General features: G+C 34.7%; 1 protein-coding gene across 2 annotated transcripts; it reads left to right on the top strand.

Moving 5' to 3' along the window:
- Nucleotides 1-5,585: 5,585 nt before the first annotated feature.
- LOC131953733 (MAGUK p55 subfamily member 7) lies at nucleotides 5,586-8,461 on the top strand (the record flags this gene model as incomplete). 2 transcript variants are annotated; one of them, XR_009388673.1, is given in 4 exon segments in its annotated part: nucleotides 5,586-5,679; nucleotides 5,998-6,106; nucleotides 7,767-7,849; nucleotides 8,235-8,461. XR_009388673.1 is itself a non-coding variant. In XM_059317066.1 (4 exon segments), coding segments are annotated over 4 exon segments (518 nt in total), but the record flags the coding sequence as incomplete, so codon positions are not given.
- Between the last annotated feature and the right edge of the window lie 8,680 nt (nucleotides 8,462-17,141).

Genomic DNA, 17,141 nt, shown 5'->3' with positions numbered 1-17,141 from the left:
TTTTTGTTAAGTAGCCTGAAAGTAAAAATGTTATCTGCATTTTTAAATCATCATAATTTTTTCCTGTGTGTGCCCAAGACGCATAGGGCAGATAAAGTAGAGTTCATCTGCTTCAAATACCTTGGTATGCTGGGCTGGGGGGGGAGGGATATTGTGGTCAACATTATGCCCAGCTGCCTTAGTTTCCCTTACCAGATACCCATCAGAACTGGCTGGACTCTTCTTACAAACTTGAGCCCGAGTTCTGAACTTCAGACTTTCGGGCTAGCAGTTGTTAGTTCTACCATTTGACCACACCGTCACTTATTTGCAATCAAGTTTTTTTAATTTTTTTAAAAATATGTACATTTTGCTTTTTTAAAACTTTCATTTTAAAATAAAAAATCAACTAGCCACTCAGGTGACAAAGTGAACAAATAAAACGTGTTTTATCCAAATGGCTTCCAGGCTAAATCTCTCAATCCTGTCATTTTTTCATTGACTTGAAAATGAAAGGTCCTCCACAATACACATTGTTCTGCTAGATTTTGATATAGACTATACTGCAGAGGTATGGTTTAGTCTGCCATGGTACCTTACTTCTCTGCCATGGTGCCTTACTTCTAGTTGCTATTTTTTTTTTACACATTTTTTTATCTTTTTTTTTTGTTTTGCTATAAATAGGGTTATACTAAACTTCAGAACTATTTTCTTTTGGTGGAAAACATAAGCAATTTTATTGTGTAATTCGTATCTTCTGCTCCATTTTAATTCAGTCGATTTGACAAAGACTTTTCAGGTCGCTTACCTAGAACCAGCTAACTCCACTTTTTCCGATTTCTCAAAAAACGCATATGAATTTATAAAGTACTAATATTCCGCACTATTATACATATATTGTTTGCCGTTCACTTGGTGCGCATTTATTTTTTCTACGAGATTATATTCTATTTTAAAAAGTTTAAGTCATTAAAAATGGATTAAAAATCACGTCTATATCCGAGTTGCAATCACCCATAGCCCATAGTGTAGTATAAGGATATTCGAGAAAATTTAGGGATAATTTGTGATAATTTTACGACAGCTTATGAGTTTCTTCCATGTATCTCTTCTACCGCCCCTCCCCCCTAGAGAAAAAAAAAGTCTGGAAGAAACACCTGCAGCTTATTACTTACAAGTATATCTGCTTTTCTTCACATCACGCATGATTTCTGAATTAAACAGACTGAATAGGTGTACCTTGCCGAATAAATGTTCTGTACAGAAAGGTGCCACTTTCTTAATCTGTTTTGTACACCAAGTGTTTGGCTTGACAAAATGTCACGTGCTTTGGAAGATTTTTTTTTCTGTTACACTAGTTTGAAATCTTTACACTTACACTCTCTCTTTCTGAACTTACTCGATCTCAAAAGTCATATTTGTTCGACAATTTACAATAGCTTCGATTATCCCAAAAAAGAACTAAGACCTCTACATCTCTAAATGTTTTAATTATTTCCAGGACGGTAAGTGTGATATCTGATACCACTTCTTGCACACAACTGCAATGGGTCTTACATTTTTGATCAATTTGGCAAACATCATGCTGTCCTTTTTACAAACAACTCATAATGGCCGAGGACAATATTGCATTCTTACTATGGAGAACTATATTATGAACTAAATAGTTAGACGTTGTTGAAAATATTTTTATGTTGGGCCTTTGAAACAATGTCGTGAAATATTTTACAAGATCACTGGCTAAATCATTACCAATCGGTCCCTTCATGCCAAATTAAACAATATCCTTACTTTTTATTTATATTAGAAGCTCTTAACTGCAAATTTAGGTTTGTAGTAACTAAAAACTATGTTTTGGACTGAATAATATACTCTTTTGCATACCAAAACATTCCATACAGTTTTGTCATAGATTACTTGTCTAAATTTTTTTACTGCATTGCATACGTCTTATGAATAAAATGAGTTGCAATCCTATGCTTCTACCTGTTAAATGTGTTTCATTGGTACATGTCTGCACAGATACATACTGCACACTGATCTGTACATGTGCAAGCTAATAAAATTTAAAGTTAAATTCAGTATATGTTTGCGTACAACCTTTCTCCCCTCCAGAGCAGGGGTCTCCAAACTTTTCAGACCGCATTAACTAACAAATATCAGTTCGGGGGCCAGAGTTTCTTCAAGGCATATCTTCGGTCTTATGGTCTCTTCCCCCCCCCCCCCCCCCGCCCACAAACAAAAAATTCAAATTATTCTTCACGTATTCTATATCTATGGTTGAGCCCATGTGACCTTATTAAATTCGCCATCTTCACCACAGGATTCAATACACTGCTAATGTCCATATATTTATCACTCAAAGCTTGCTGATGAATAATAGAGTGCAGGAGCATTGGTTGTAGGATATCTTTTCTCATTCGCTTGTCCAACCAAGCATTTGTTTATGCCACTAATGTACTTTTCCTCATCAACAGTCAGGTAAATGAGGTTAGTCCAGTCCAAGTTATAAACAGCAAATGTTTTCTTCAACTCATTGAATATATCCTCTCCGGTAACAGTGCCAGTATATATAAAAAGTATGAGGGGGGTGCAAATCGAAAGTTTGTCCCCGGGTAAAAATTGGACCCCCCCCCCTTGAGACGATCATGGCTACGCCACTGAACAGTGCCATACATATTATGGAGGGAAGCCAGTTTCTTGTGTTATGTTCATGTCTTCATCCACACCTCTAATGAACACAAGCAGTTGCGAGGTGGAATAGCTGTCCAGCGACTCATCCATTGGAATTTAAAAAAAATAGTGAAACGTTCTTGCATTTTTCGCTATTTGAGTCACGATGTTTTCACCAATGCCTGCAACACGGTGGGCAAAGGTATTGCACCCAAAGCTACATTTTCAAATTATTTTGAATTTTCTGGGCAAAGTTCCTCAGCCACCTCTAACAGACATTTTTTTCCGAGGGTCTCCAAACTTTTCAGACCGCATTAACTAACAAATATCAGTTCGGGGGCCAGAGTTTCTTCAAGGCATATCTTCGGTCTTATGGTCTCTTCCCCCCCCCCCCCCCCCCGCCCACAAACAAAAAATTCAAATTATTCTTCACGTATTCTATATCTATGGTTGAGCCCATGTGACCTTATTAAATTCGCCATCTTCACCACAGGATTCAATACACTGCTAATGTCCATATATTTATCACTCAAAGCTTGCTGATGAATAATAGAGTGCAGGAGCATTGGTTGTAGGATATCTTTTCTCATTCGCTTGTCCAACCAAGCATTTGTTTATGCCACTAATGTACTTTTCCTCATCAACAGTCAGGTAAATGAGGTTAGTCCAGTCCAAGTTATAAACAGCAAATGTTTTCTTCAACTCATTGAATATATCCTCTCCGGTAACAGTGCCAGTATATATAAAAAGTATGAGGGGGGTGCAAATCGAAAGTTTGTCCCCGGGTAAAAATTGGACCCCCCCCCCTTGAGACGATCATGGCTACGCCACTGAACAGTGCCATACATATTATGGAGGGAAGCCAGTTTCTTGTGTTATGTTCATGTCTTCATCCACACCTCTAATGAACACAAGCAGTTGCGAGGTGGAATAGCTGTCCAGCGACTCATCCATTGGAATTTAAAAAAAATAGTGAAACGTTCTTGCATTTTTCGCTATTTGAGTCACGATGTTTTCACCAATGCCTGCAACACGGTGGGCAAAGGTATTGCACCCAAAGCTACATTTTCAAATTATTTTGAATTTTCTGGGCAAAGTTCCTCAGCCACCTCTAACAGACATTTTTTTCCGAGGGTCTCCAAACTTTTCAGACCGCATTAACTAACAAATATCAGTTCGGGGGCCAGAGTTTCTTCAAGGCATATCTTCGGTCTTATGGTCTCTTCCCCCCCCCCCCCCCCCCCGCCCACAAACAAAAAATTCAAATTATTCTTCACGTATTCTATATCTATGGTTGAGCCCATGTGACCTTATTAAATTCGCCATCTTCACCACAGGATTCAATACACTGCTAATGTCCATATATTTATCACTCAAAGCTTGCTGATGAATAATAGAGTGCAGGAGCATTGGTTGTAGGATATCTTTTCTCATTCGCTTGTCCAACCAAGCATTTGTTTATGCCACTAATGTACTTTTCCTCATCAACAGTCAGGTAAATGAGGTTAGTCCAGTCCAAGTTATAAACAGCAAATGTTTTCTTCAACTCATTGAATATATCCTCTCCGGTAACAGTGCCAGTATATATAAAAAGTATGAGGGGGGTGCAAATCGAAAGTTTGTCCCCGGGTAAAAATTGGACCCCCCCCCCTTGAGACGATCATGGCTACGCCACTGAACAGTGCCATACATATTATGGAGGGAAGCCAGTTTCTTGTGTTATGTTCATGTCTTCATCCACACCTCTAATGAACACAAGCAGTTGCGAGGTGGAATAGCTGTCCAGCGACTCATCCATTGGAATTTAAAAAAAATAGTGAAACGTTCTTGCATTTTTCGCTATTTGAGTCACGATGTTTTCACCAATGCCTGCAACACGGTGGGCAAAGGTATTGCACCCAAAGCTACATTTTCAAATTATTTTGAATTTTCTGGGCAAAGTTCCTCAGCCACCTCTAACAGACATTTTTTTCCGAGGACAAAAAGATCTCCGCGGGCTGGATGAGAGGAGCTTGCGGGCCGCATCCGGCCCGCGGGCCGTAGTTTGGAGACCCCTGTTCTAGAGCAATTCCGTCCTCAGTTTATTATTTTTGTACAACCTCAACATAGCAGATAAAGTAGAAAAACAAACACATCAGCATTTGTTTTATACTGTTGACGTAAAAACATGGAAGCTGCCATAACATGGGTGCCCTAATAATACTTTTTAATTGGATGCTGGGGTTAGAACATTGTCTCTGAACGGAATCGTGTTCTTGAGAAAGAAAAAGTGGCATATTATTTTGTAATAATGGTAAGAGTTTTAACCACACATTGTATTACAAACATACTTTGGTAGGCGAGGAATACAATGGCACTAATAACTCTAAAAAAATTGAAAGTGGAGTTAAAACAGTTTGGTAATATGGAAGCTCTATGTATGGAACATGTTTTTTTTTACCACAACCTAATCACTTATTACCGAAAGTCTCGAGTTCAGACCCCGGACTCACGTTTTTAAGTGCCCACCCAGCTCTGATAGGTATCTAGCTCACGTTAATGTAACAGTGGCTGGGCATAGTGCTGACCACACTATCCCTTCACTGCAACAGGTAAACTCTACTTCTTCTGCCTCATAGACCGTAATGTTTGAAAGGGTACTAATAGGCTGTCGTTGATCTTTTTTTTGATGATGGTAAAGACCGCTACAATGTCCGGTGTTAACAGTCAAACGCTTTATTATTCGACCACGCCATCCCTTGACAATATAATGATAGCCTTCAAATTTTAAAACAATGTTTCCGTGATTTCAGCCAAACAAGTGCCAACAATACTTGTATTTGTTATGGAAGTCTAATATTTATTTCAGCAATTTTTGAAATAGTATTATATAAGTAAACATTTTTTTTTAAAATAAAACTGATACTCATAAATATCATGTTTATTACCATTAGATACTACGCGTGAAATGCGACCCCATGAAGAAGATGGAAAAGAATATTTTTTTCTTACAAGAGAGGAAATGGAAAATCAAATAGTAGCTCAAAAGTTTGTACACAAAACTGTAATCAATTTTAATTAAATTTCAACTAAGCTAGTGTATTTTTTTAAGATATGTGTGAATCCTGATGGCAATTAGCTTAATAGTTCTATGTTTTATTTATTATAAGAATGATTTTGTTGAGTATGTTTTATCTTGTAAAATACTACTTATATTGTTAACCATTGTTTTTTTTACTGTTACTTTTTCTTTACAAGCAAGACTTCAATTTATTCTGTGCTTGGTAAAGACTAAAAATCTTTTCTGATTCTTCTGTTATATCAATAGAAATTTACAATAGTCTTTCTCAAAAAATTAATTTCAAGGTTTGTTGAATATGGCGAGTACAAGGGTAATTTATATGGTACAAGTCTTGATTCTATAAAATCTGTGATACAACGAGGCAAAGTATGTCTGCTTGCACCTCACACTCAGGTAATGAGAAATCTTACTAAATAATCTTTTGAAAATGTTCTTGCGTGTATAAACACACACACACCTTCTTAATAGGAAAATATGGTTTTATTCAAATTCAGAACTTACATATATATTTTACTGTTGCACAAAATGAACCGTACATCAACAGTACATTAAAATTGATTTTCACATAAAAACGAAAATATAATACTAAATATTTACTGCAAATTAGTGTTTCTGCTGTTGCCTTAGAGACACCTTATAATTCGGAAATTAGCAGCTTCACGTTTAATACAGCAAACGTTGTTTTCTTGTATTTCCCATCTCCTTGCAGCTTAAGGAAGTTTTATTTTTGTCAGTGCTGGGCTAGAATTGCTCAATTTAAGCATTTTTAACAGTTAGGACCATAACAACATTCACAAGTTGACTATTGGGCCAGTAGATAGAAATTTTAAAAAATGTTCATAATAGTACGAAAAATGAAGCTTTTAAAAAAAAAAATTTGTTAGAGTATCTTACAACAACTACTAAGGCAGGCGATCTAAAGGAACTTGTGGATGACTTCAAAGACAACGTTTCGTGAAATATGGTCTCTCTCCAGTTTTGTTCGGACTGAGCTCAAGTCACGCTGGTAAAAAAGTCCGATTTTGTTGCGCAAGTGTTACGCATTGTATTGTGCACTGACATGTGTAGGCAACAAAAACCTTGCCTCCAAAATTGGAAGAAGAGTTAATGAATGGTTGTGCAACAAGACTAATGAAGAGTAATATGGATTGCACTTTTTGCATAATCTCTCGATGACAGACAATGAGACACTGCAAATAATAATGGGTTGTGTGAATAGGATGCGGGCCCGATTTCATCCACTTTTAAACAAAATTGCCAAAAGAGTGGAAGTTATCCTTTGGGCAACTGGTAAAGGAGGAGGAAATCTCGACTTTGAACAACACTTGCGATTAATGCATTTAACCATGCTTAGTCATGTTCTAACATGAATGTACCAAATCGTGTTCTTTGACAGAAGTTTCAAGGAGTTAAGACTGCTAGATCAATGTAGGAAATTTATCTACTGTCAATTGTGAACATATTTCTGCCAAATGGTTTCCGGCTAATTGAATTTTTTTTCTTCACTCACTCTATTTTATTTCTTCTATCATCCAAATGACTGCCGTAGTGAGGGAATCTTAATCCAGTAGGTTTATTGCTTAGTGGAGACATTTTTTTTTCTTTCATCTCAGGTTAATAAATTTTTCACTTGAACCTCTGCAGTCCAACTCATTTGATGCCACTAGCAGGCTCTCTATAATTTTATCTAATTGAAAAATCAGGATTCGTATTTCTTGTAGACACACCCTTCCCCACCTCTCCCCGCCCATCATAGAAAATACTTGTAGTAGTGCCCCACCCCCTCCGGAGAAAAATATCCGAAAGAAATCCTGGAATCTCCTGTCTTTATTATAACGTTACCGTTCCTATTTATTTTAAGGAAATGTTCATACAACAGGTTTGTTATGTGAAAATAGGACTTCTACATATTTTAAAATACTTTTAAATGTTCAGTTAAACAATTTTATTATTCTGTACCATTTAGTTTAATAGTTTTTTTTTAAATTTATATTTAAGGCACTAAAATTTATCAGAACCTCAGAGCTTAGACCTTTTATAATCTTCATTAAAGCTCCATGCTTGGAAAGAATGAAGTATACTCGATTGGAGAAACATGCACGAGCAACAACATCGGAAAAAACATTACCTTTTTCGGTTAGTTTTTTTTTTTTTTTAAATATAGTTGACAGATTCTTTTAGTTTACAAAAATATGATGATGCCCTTGGAGGCAGAACACAGTATTGAAAAAGTAGTTATTAAATAGGTTTATTTTTTTCCTATAAACATATTCCAACTTGTTGTTGATGTTGTTAAAATTACTGACATTTGTTTAATGAGTACAACATAGACAAGAGCATTAAATTTGTCAATAGACTGAAAGTGAGCACAATAATTTAAGTAAATTTTCCCCTTTAAAATGTAGTTTGCCAAGTTCTGTGAAGAAAATTAAGATTTCACTAGTTGTATAATGTTATAGTGAAAATGTAGATTTGTTGTTGAATTGCATATTATATATAATCAGTATTATTATTATTCCAGTTTGATGAGCTAAAAGATATAGTTGAAATGTCTCAAAAAATTGAAGAACGCTACTGCCACTTTTTTGATTATACCATTGTAAACGATGATCTGCATGCAGCAACAACTGAACTATTAACTATTGCTTCTCAAATTGAAAATGATGAGATGTGGGTACCAGTAGGATGGGCATATTGATTTTATTTGTTTTTATATAAAATTAGAATAATAAAGTTAAAGTGTGAATATTTGTAACTTTTTTTTACTTGTTTTTAATTTGATTATTAATTGATTATAATTTATTTCCACAATTTTTAAGCTATTAAGAAATTTTTATACCTTTTTTAATTGTATGGGGACGGCGATCATTAGAAGAGTTGCCGCTTAAATGGGTTGCCTTGTGCTAGTTACAATTATCTCCTGTCTTGTCTACATTAAACAACTAATATATCAGCATTTTAGTCAGTGTCAACTTTTTATTTACTTTCTCGTATATACGAAGTATAGAGAAAGTATTGTAATCGTGCACAAAAATAACATGAAATTTTGACAGTTTTCACCGTTTTACTCCTCAGTCCTTCATCACATCCGGAGTATAGAGGACTTATTTTAATCAGGCAAAAATTATAAATACAAATATATAAACGTTTTGGCGTTTTATGCGTTATCGAGTCGTAAAAACTGGACTTTGCAATTATGTCCGTGTGTCTGTGTGTGTAAAAGATCTAATTCTCTACCTTCTGTCAAATTTTGAGTAATTTCCGTTGACCGGAAGTACTAATTTACGCCATTTCCTATTTCTCAAAAAACGCATGTAAATTTTTAAAGTACTAATAATATCCCGCACTTTTATACACATTTTATTAGGTGTTCACTTGGTGTGGGACGGAGTGGTATAGCGGTAGAGAGCTGGACTGCTAACCCGTTAGTCTCGAGTTCGAATCTGAGTTCAAGTCAGTAGACCGTCCCTGGGTCCACCCAACTCTGATGGGTACCTAACTCCTGTTAGGGAAAGTAAAGGCGGCTGGGCATAGTGCTGACCACACTATCTCTTCATATGCCGAGGTAACAGAAACAAGTGAACTCTACTTTACTTGCCCCATAGACCGTCATTGGTGTGCAATTCTTTTTTTTTTACGAGATTCTATTATATTATAAAAAGTTTAAGTAATTAAAAATGGATAACAAATATTGTCTATGTCCTGAGTTGCCATCCCTCGTAATTTTATATTAGAATATTCGAGAAAGTTTATGGGAGATCACTCCCGGTTTATTCGTTTAAATTTCAACTAATAGGTTTACAAATAGACACCGTCCACGGCCAAAGAAAATTGGGTTCTACCTCCTGTTAGCTACACCCAACACAAAGCATTCTGCATCTAATTCTTAAATACGACTTATTCCTGGCCCATGCACTTGCAGGCACACCCCTCCATGGTCCACCGGAATCGGGTTTTGTGCAGGTCTCTTTATAGCGACCGTTTATTGTAAACCCAGCAGCCCTTCCCTCTGCTTCCTCCTTCTTTCTCCAGGATTGCCATGTTACAGGTCTTTTGGAGGTTAGAAAAGTCTAGAACAGGGGAAAATGTGAGTTGAGTCAACCCCGGGGTCTATGTATTGTTATCCAAAAGTCGAATGAGGGTAAAAAAGCGGAGTGAATGATTAGGGGCTATTGGGTAGCAACGAGCATAGCTCGTTTCGATTTGTGGATAAACATGAACTGAATAAAATTATTTGAACTGTGTACATACACTTGGTTGAGTTGAATGAAAACAGGTTGCAACAACAGGTAGTCAGTATTAAACAAGTAGAGCTATAATCATGTTAACGCAGGACGTTACCATCAATATACCACCATAGAAGTGTCGTCATTACAAGATGTTATCATAGGACCTTGCCATCACATGACCATTACAGGATTTGCCACCGTTTTTGAAATGCTAAATTTGATACCAGGTTACTTACTACAAATGACCTATTGTCTTACAAACAATTTGTATTCGGTACCACATGTAGGGCAGCCAACCTGTGAAAAGTGTGAGATGGCTAGTTAAAGCGTAACATTGGGGTATTATTTTAAAGCTTTAAAGGAGATGTGTAAACTATAGAGATAGGAGTTGGAAAGGGCCGTCTACATTGTGAACGAAAAAAAGGCACAGAAAAAAAAAAAAAAAAAAAGGCTTAAGAATTATTTTGATTTAATTGTTCGAAATCCCAAAAAAAAATTGTGTTTATTCCAGTTTGATGAGCTAAAAGATTGTGTTTTTATTTAAGGTAGCATATTTGTAAACTTTTAAAGCATTATGGTTTATAAAAATAACTAGCCATCGGTACCCGTTTCACGTGAATTATAGGCCTATATATTTTAATTTTTACTTGTTTGAGAAAAATTATTTATGAAACAGTTATTGGTCAAACGCAATGTGCTTTACTACACGCTGAACGATATTAGTGACAAAGCAAAGAAATAATTAATTAGCTAAAAATCCGACACATTTAACAGAACACAGGCACACACTGATTGACTTAAATGATTTTTTGCTATCGGTCATTCCTTGGTCGGCCTTGTCCATCCATATCATCAGCTTGTAATGAAATTGATAAATGTGGGCGGTAAAGATCGCAAAATGGCACTCTCCCGGATACCGCCCGTAAGAAATTTTTTTTTTCCGCTGAAAGTTTCATGGCACACGGATGAACTGTGTCAAACTACATCAGACTTATTTTTCATATACCGTACATCAGTAGTTCTCAAACTTTTTTTTATAAAAAGTAAGTGATCGCGACCCCAGTAGAATTAAAAAGTCGAAATTAGTAAGGAAATTAATAAGCACTAAAGTAAGATTTTCTTGTAGACTTTCAATATGAATTCTTTTTGGTAACAATTTTACATGCGATGGGTGAAATGGCATGCTATTAACTAGCCTCAACATTCGCGGTTGTTTTTGTTAACGCCAATCTCATGTCGTTTTCCACATTTATTTTACCTTATTGTTTTATTTTTAATCGGAGAAGTGTTGAAAATCTACTCTTGTAAAGATATGTAGACTCTAAAACAAATAAAAATCAAAAGGCAATTAATTTCACGTGTAAGTAGCTTTTTCATTTAACACGGTACATGGCACGGAATCATTACGCAACTTTAAGAATACATCTTGTAATTTAGCGGGAATGCTGGAAACATCAAGGGAAGCAGAAATGCAGATTATTCTTCTTTCAGGTCAATGCGACAGTTCGTTTTCGCTAGATTCAAGATGCCCAGAATTCTTTTTCGATTTGTATTTTCAATCAGATTCATTTACCACAATACAGAGTTTCTCAAACATGACAATATTTCCAATATTTATTTTTCTTCGCCTATTTTGCGTAGTAATTCCCCTGAAGCTTCAGCTTAAGCTTATGTTGGTGTTAGAATATATCTGCTAGGTATGCTACCTCCAACCACTCTTTGTTGTTAAAGTGTATCAAAAGGTCTTGTTTCCCTTGCACTTCCAAAAACAGCTTGATTTCATCTTTCAATTCAAAAACACCATTCACGACATTTAATTTTGACAGCCAGCGTACTGTAGTGTAGGAAAGCAGAACATCGTGATCTTTATTTATAAACAGACGGGCTCCAAATTTAATATAATTTACAACTATTATTAGTAATGGAGTCTAAAGATTGGATCATGCAGTGGATTCCCCTTGGTTAGGGAGCTAAATCTTTTCCTTTTTTTTTATGAAAGCCCTATTTTGACACAACCATAGATAGCGCACCATCCATACAAACCCCATGGTCTTTTTTCGACAAAAAAAAACAAACATGCAAAATACAATGATGTGCCTAAAATTAGCTTATAATTAACATTTCTAGAGGGTATTTAACTAAATTCATTACAAAAGTTGTGGTTGCTATGTAAATGAGGTTACAGTAATTTTACTTATTTTTGTTATAAACCACAATGCTTTTATAGTTTATAAATATGCTAAAAACAACAACCCACATCGATAAACACCCAAAATTTTGACAATTCTCAACAATTAAAATAAAAATATTTATAAAAAGTTTTTTGACACTTTTCTGTTTTTTTTTCCCGGTGACTTTTTTCCGTTCACCTTAATTTTTATCTTCAAAATGCAAGGTTTGATGAATTTTCTCCTATTGTGTGAGGATTTTTTGATTGGCTATTTCTAATACGACATCATATGTAACTTGGAATATTTATTTAATATTTAGAAATTAAATCTAAATTTAGAGTGATTGGCTACGCTAGGTAGACAAAGAATCTAGAATCTACTTATTTAATTAAATTCAATCACAAAATTAATGAAATTTAATTAGGCCTGCAAAATTTATACCTATATTTGATTGGTAATACACCAATAATTAAAAAAAATAAAAAATAGGCCTAATAATAAAAATTTAAATGTCTCTAAGATCTAGAATATAGCTCTAGATTCTAATCATTTTATTCAGCAAACGAAATTATTTGAAATTGAAATAGATTTTATGACTAGGCTTAGATCTACAAACTGCTACTTATTTTAAAAGTAGTCGATATTTTTGTTGTAAAAGGCTTTAAATAAATTACTTAGGCCTACCTACTATGTGTCTGATACTGGATTGAGTTTAGTTAAAATTAGAAGCAGATCAGTGATACTGATTTCCACTTCGTTTTCCCTGCTGGGCCCTGAGCGTAATATATTACATAAGAGATGCTATCTCTGGTAGATGTAAGAGCAGCAATCCATGTTACCTACAAAGAGATCATGTTTTATGATGGGTTAGAAACGATTGGGCTGGGTGGCCCTGAATCATCTTTGGTACTGATTACTAATTCATCTTTGGTCTCCACCCTGCTCGACCATGATGGTCGTAAATTACATAACACTTCTGCAGGACTAACAATGTTACCTACAAAGAGATGAAGTTTATGGTGGGCTAGAAACAGGTGGGGGCTGAGTATCATGTAGGTAAGACATTTTAAGGGGGAAGCATCAGTATATTGTGTCGGATCGATTGTAGGAAAAAAGTCACAGGTAAAAGAACACAGGAAAAAAAACAGAAAAAAGTCATAGGAACAAAAGTCACAGGAAAAAAAATATATATTTACATGGAATTCGTTAATACTTTTATGTATTAAATATGCAGAGAGTGCAAATTAACTTAGGATTAATTAAATGTAATGTAATGTTGTAGGTTGTATATGCATAGTAATTTGTATAATTCATCTAAAAATATTTAGTATGAAGTATGTAGATTGTAATTATGTTAAATATAATATTAATAGCATTTAAAAGTCACGATTTTCATCGTATTTTTTTGTTTTTAAATACCAACATCTGCCCTCAATTTATCGCAACAATAGTTTTCCTTAGTTCAAACATATTTATCACGCTATTTCGGAGACAACTGCTGTTTTTAGATCTCAACGTTATGTAATTAATGACCCTCATGGTACAGCAAGGAAGTGATCCGACGGTGAGCGGAAAAAGAGTCACAAGAAAAAAAAACACAGAAAAAAGTCAGTTTTTGCTAGGAAAAAAAGTCACAGAAAAAAGTCACAATGGAAAAATTTTATCGGAAAAAAAGTCTCAGAAATAGTCACAGAAAAAAAGTGACAAAAATCTGTTTAGAAATATTTTGATTTGTAAAATTTAGTATGTTTATTGTTGTGGGTTGTATTTTTTATAGCATAAATTATTTATAGACGTTAAAAGCATTATGGTTTATAACAATTGTAAGTAAAAATACTAACATAATTTACACAACAATCTCCTTTTGTTATGTATTTAGTTAAATACGCGGTAGAGAAGTTAATTATATAAGAAATTAAGGCACATCATTGTGTTTTGCATATGTTTTGCCGTAGGCTATTCTATGGTCGGCCTCTCCCCAGTAGGCATTGTCCGAACATATTGTGTATTGTTGATGTTTCGGCATCCTGTTTTGATCCCATGCTTTGTATTGTGTAATGAGCGTGATAAATGTGGGCAGTAAAGGTGGTTGTACTAAGCATGATTATTTTTGCGATGAGTTGAGGGCAGTAAGTCAGATGTTGGTATTTAAAAAAAACACGATGAAAACCGCGGACTTTGGAGCATTCTGTTAAATGCTACTAATATTATGTTTAACATAATTACAATCACACACTTCATCTATATATATAATTCTCTTTTGGGAGACGCTAGAAAACAAGCTGTAAGCGCGCTCCCTACCACCCCACCCCTTCAGAAAAAGTCACAGAAATAATCACAGAAAAAAGTTACAAAATTATTTTAAGAAATATTGTTGAAAATCGTAAAATTATGTGTATTATTATGGGATGTTTTTTTTTTTTTTTGGTAGCTTATTTAAAAACTTTAAAAGCATTTTAGTTTATATCAATAATAAGTAAAAATATTATAAATAAATGTACACAGCAATCTCAACTTGTTTTACGTATATATAGATAAATACGCGGTTATTAATTACAAAACAAATTTAGGCATTTTTTTTTTTTTTTTGCATTAGGCCATTCCCTGGACGACTTCTCCTCAGTCGGCCTTGTCCGACAATATTGCGCTTTGTTGATGTTTTGCGGCAATGCTTTTGTTCCGTGTCGGCTTTCTGGTTTGATCCTCTTGTTTATGAACGGGATAAATGTGGGCAGTAAAGGTGGTTGAAATAATCTATTCAAATAATCATATTAATATAATCATAACTATTGTTGCGATGAGTTGAGTGAAGCAAGCCAGGTGAACTACGTCTGTATACCACTTCTAACCTTCAAGAGAACACAATAAAAACAGAGATCGTCGTGTTAAATTATACTATGTCTAACAGTATAACATAATTACAACCTAAATTCTAAACATTTTTTTTCGTGTTATAAATATTACTATACGTATTCGACATACTCTCGACATTGCATTTATTTTATTTATAAGTTGATTTGCAATCTCGGAATATTTAATATATAAAAGTATTAACAAATTCCATGCAAAAATACATTTGTGACTTTTTTCCTGTAACTTTTTTTCCTTTGACTTTTTTCCTGTGACTTTTTTCCTACAAACTTTTTAGAGCCCTATGCAAATCTAAGTAAAACAGCCACTTCGTGCAAATTATTTTTATAAAATACATGTTCAACAATAGATTTTAAGTGACATTAATTTATTATCAATTGCATACAAACAAACATGAAGTTTAAGTAGATTACAAAATTAAAGTTTAATTTTTCGTTTAACATTTTCCTTAGTATCGAAGCGTTATCACATTCTTTCGAATGCTTTTGAAATCACGTAAGTGTTAAATAAATTCACTTTTTAAATGCGTTCTCCATTAGCCACAACAGTATTCTCATGGTGGCCCGAAGTAGTACCACTTAAGAATGTAACGTCACCATTGATTCAATGAGAAAGGGATTTCCTGAGGTCATATTCTTAGATAACGCTGCCTAGGTCAACTGAGAAATCGTTTGTACGGTCTCAAGAATGCTGGAAATAAAATTCATTCATGCTTCCGCATATCTTGCCATTCTAACGAGGCTATTGAACGATGGAACTAGGAGAAAAAGTAGAGTTGGATGAGTTCATACCAACGGCGCTATTCGTCTACAGAAAATCCAATGAAAGCACGGGCTACACCTCATTTGATTGGCAGAAAAGTAAAGGGTTCATGCGTTTGAAGGTTTATTTCATCATCTTCAACATGCAGGTTTGAAGAGGTTTCTGGCTTTGCAGTTAATAATGCGGCTTTATATAATGCGTTTCCTTGTTAAAAACTTCCTGTTCCATCAAGTCTGTCATTTGCAACCAGCTTCTTGCAACCAGCTTCATGCCGACGAAAGAACCCATGCTCTTTATTCTTTTTGGAGTAAGTAAAAAGGATATCGAATCCAGGTCATCTCGATCTTGAGTATACAGGCGGAAAGAATGATTTACAACTTTCTATTATGCAGAATAGACAAAATTTAATGAAATAAAACAAATCTTTTTGATGAATTGATTATTGAAAATTATTTTGCACGCCAAGTACCATAAATTGCCAATTAAGCGTACTTATTGGGATGAGGATTTTGTAATTCACTCAATTTCGAATTGAATGAAACACAAAAAATTTCAAGAAATTAAATTTTCTTGACAATACGAGTTCGAATGATAAAATGTTCGGTCAGTTGTGTGAAACGTTTTAGTAATTTTTTTCATCAATGGATGTCCATGATAAAATTCTTTGGCCATCATTTAGCTAAACAATTTACTAAGGAAAAAATCATAAAGTTGAGATGGCTACTGCTACACAATATTATCCAAAGATATCTGATGAGTAATATTTGATATCTGCATGTTTTGATTATGCTGGAGTAGATTTTTAAAAAAACGATGGTCACAACTATAGCGAATCGAAAACCATTGTGTTGCCATACCAGACACGATGGCTAAGTGAGAAATGCAAAAACAATTTGTTAGGAATTTCACTCCGAATCTGCCAGGCTGAACACAACTATTGCTGTGATTTTCTCCACATTTTTTTTTTGTTATAAATTTACCCAACGTGTCATGACGATTAAAATGAATTTTACTAAATATAAATATGTAATTATATTTATATGGGGTGAGCAGGTATTTATTAGCCTTTCTATTGCTGTCCTAAGTGATTGAGTATAGGACTGGATTGTTTTAGAGATTGCAGGACAGTTTTGGCATCTGTAAGAAATACGATTTGACTATTTGGTGATTCAGGGTGTTCTGACAGGAGGTTTGCTTCATGCTCTAAAGCTTGTTTTCTGCCCTAAAATTGTCGGATAGGCTGCCTGTGGCTACTGATTTTTCCAGGCTTTCTCCTCTTGGCCATTCAATAAGGACGACAGCCCCGCCATTTTTTTGTGGCATCTTCAGCTGAGCCATGTGCTTATTTGTTATTTTCTTCTTGATCATAGTCAATTGAGTCACTAATGGTTAAAT

This window comes from Physella acuta, unplaced genomic scaffold (genome assembly GCF_028476545.2).
Source record: "Physella acuta isolate Inbredline_101_S28 unplaced genomic scaffold, ASM2847654v3 ptg000944l, whole genome shotgun sequence".
NCBI lineage: Eukaryota > Metazoa > Mollusca > Gastropoda > Physidae > Physella > Physella acuta.
Note: the sequence above shows the minus strand (reverse complement) of the source record. Positions and strands in the feature narration are given on the sequence as shown.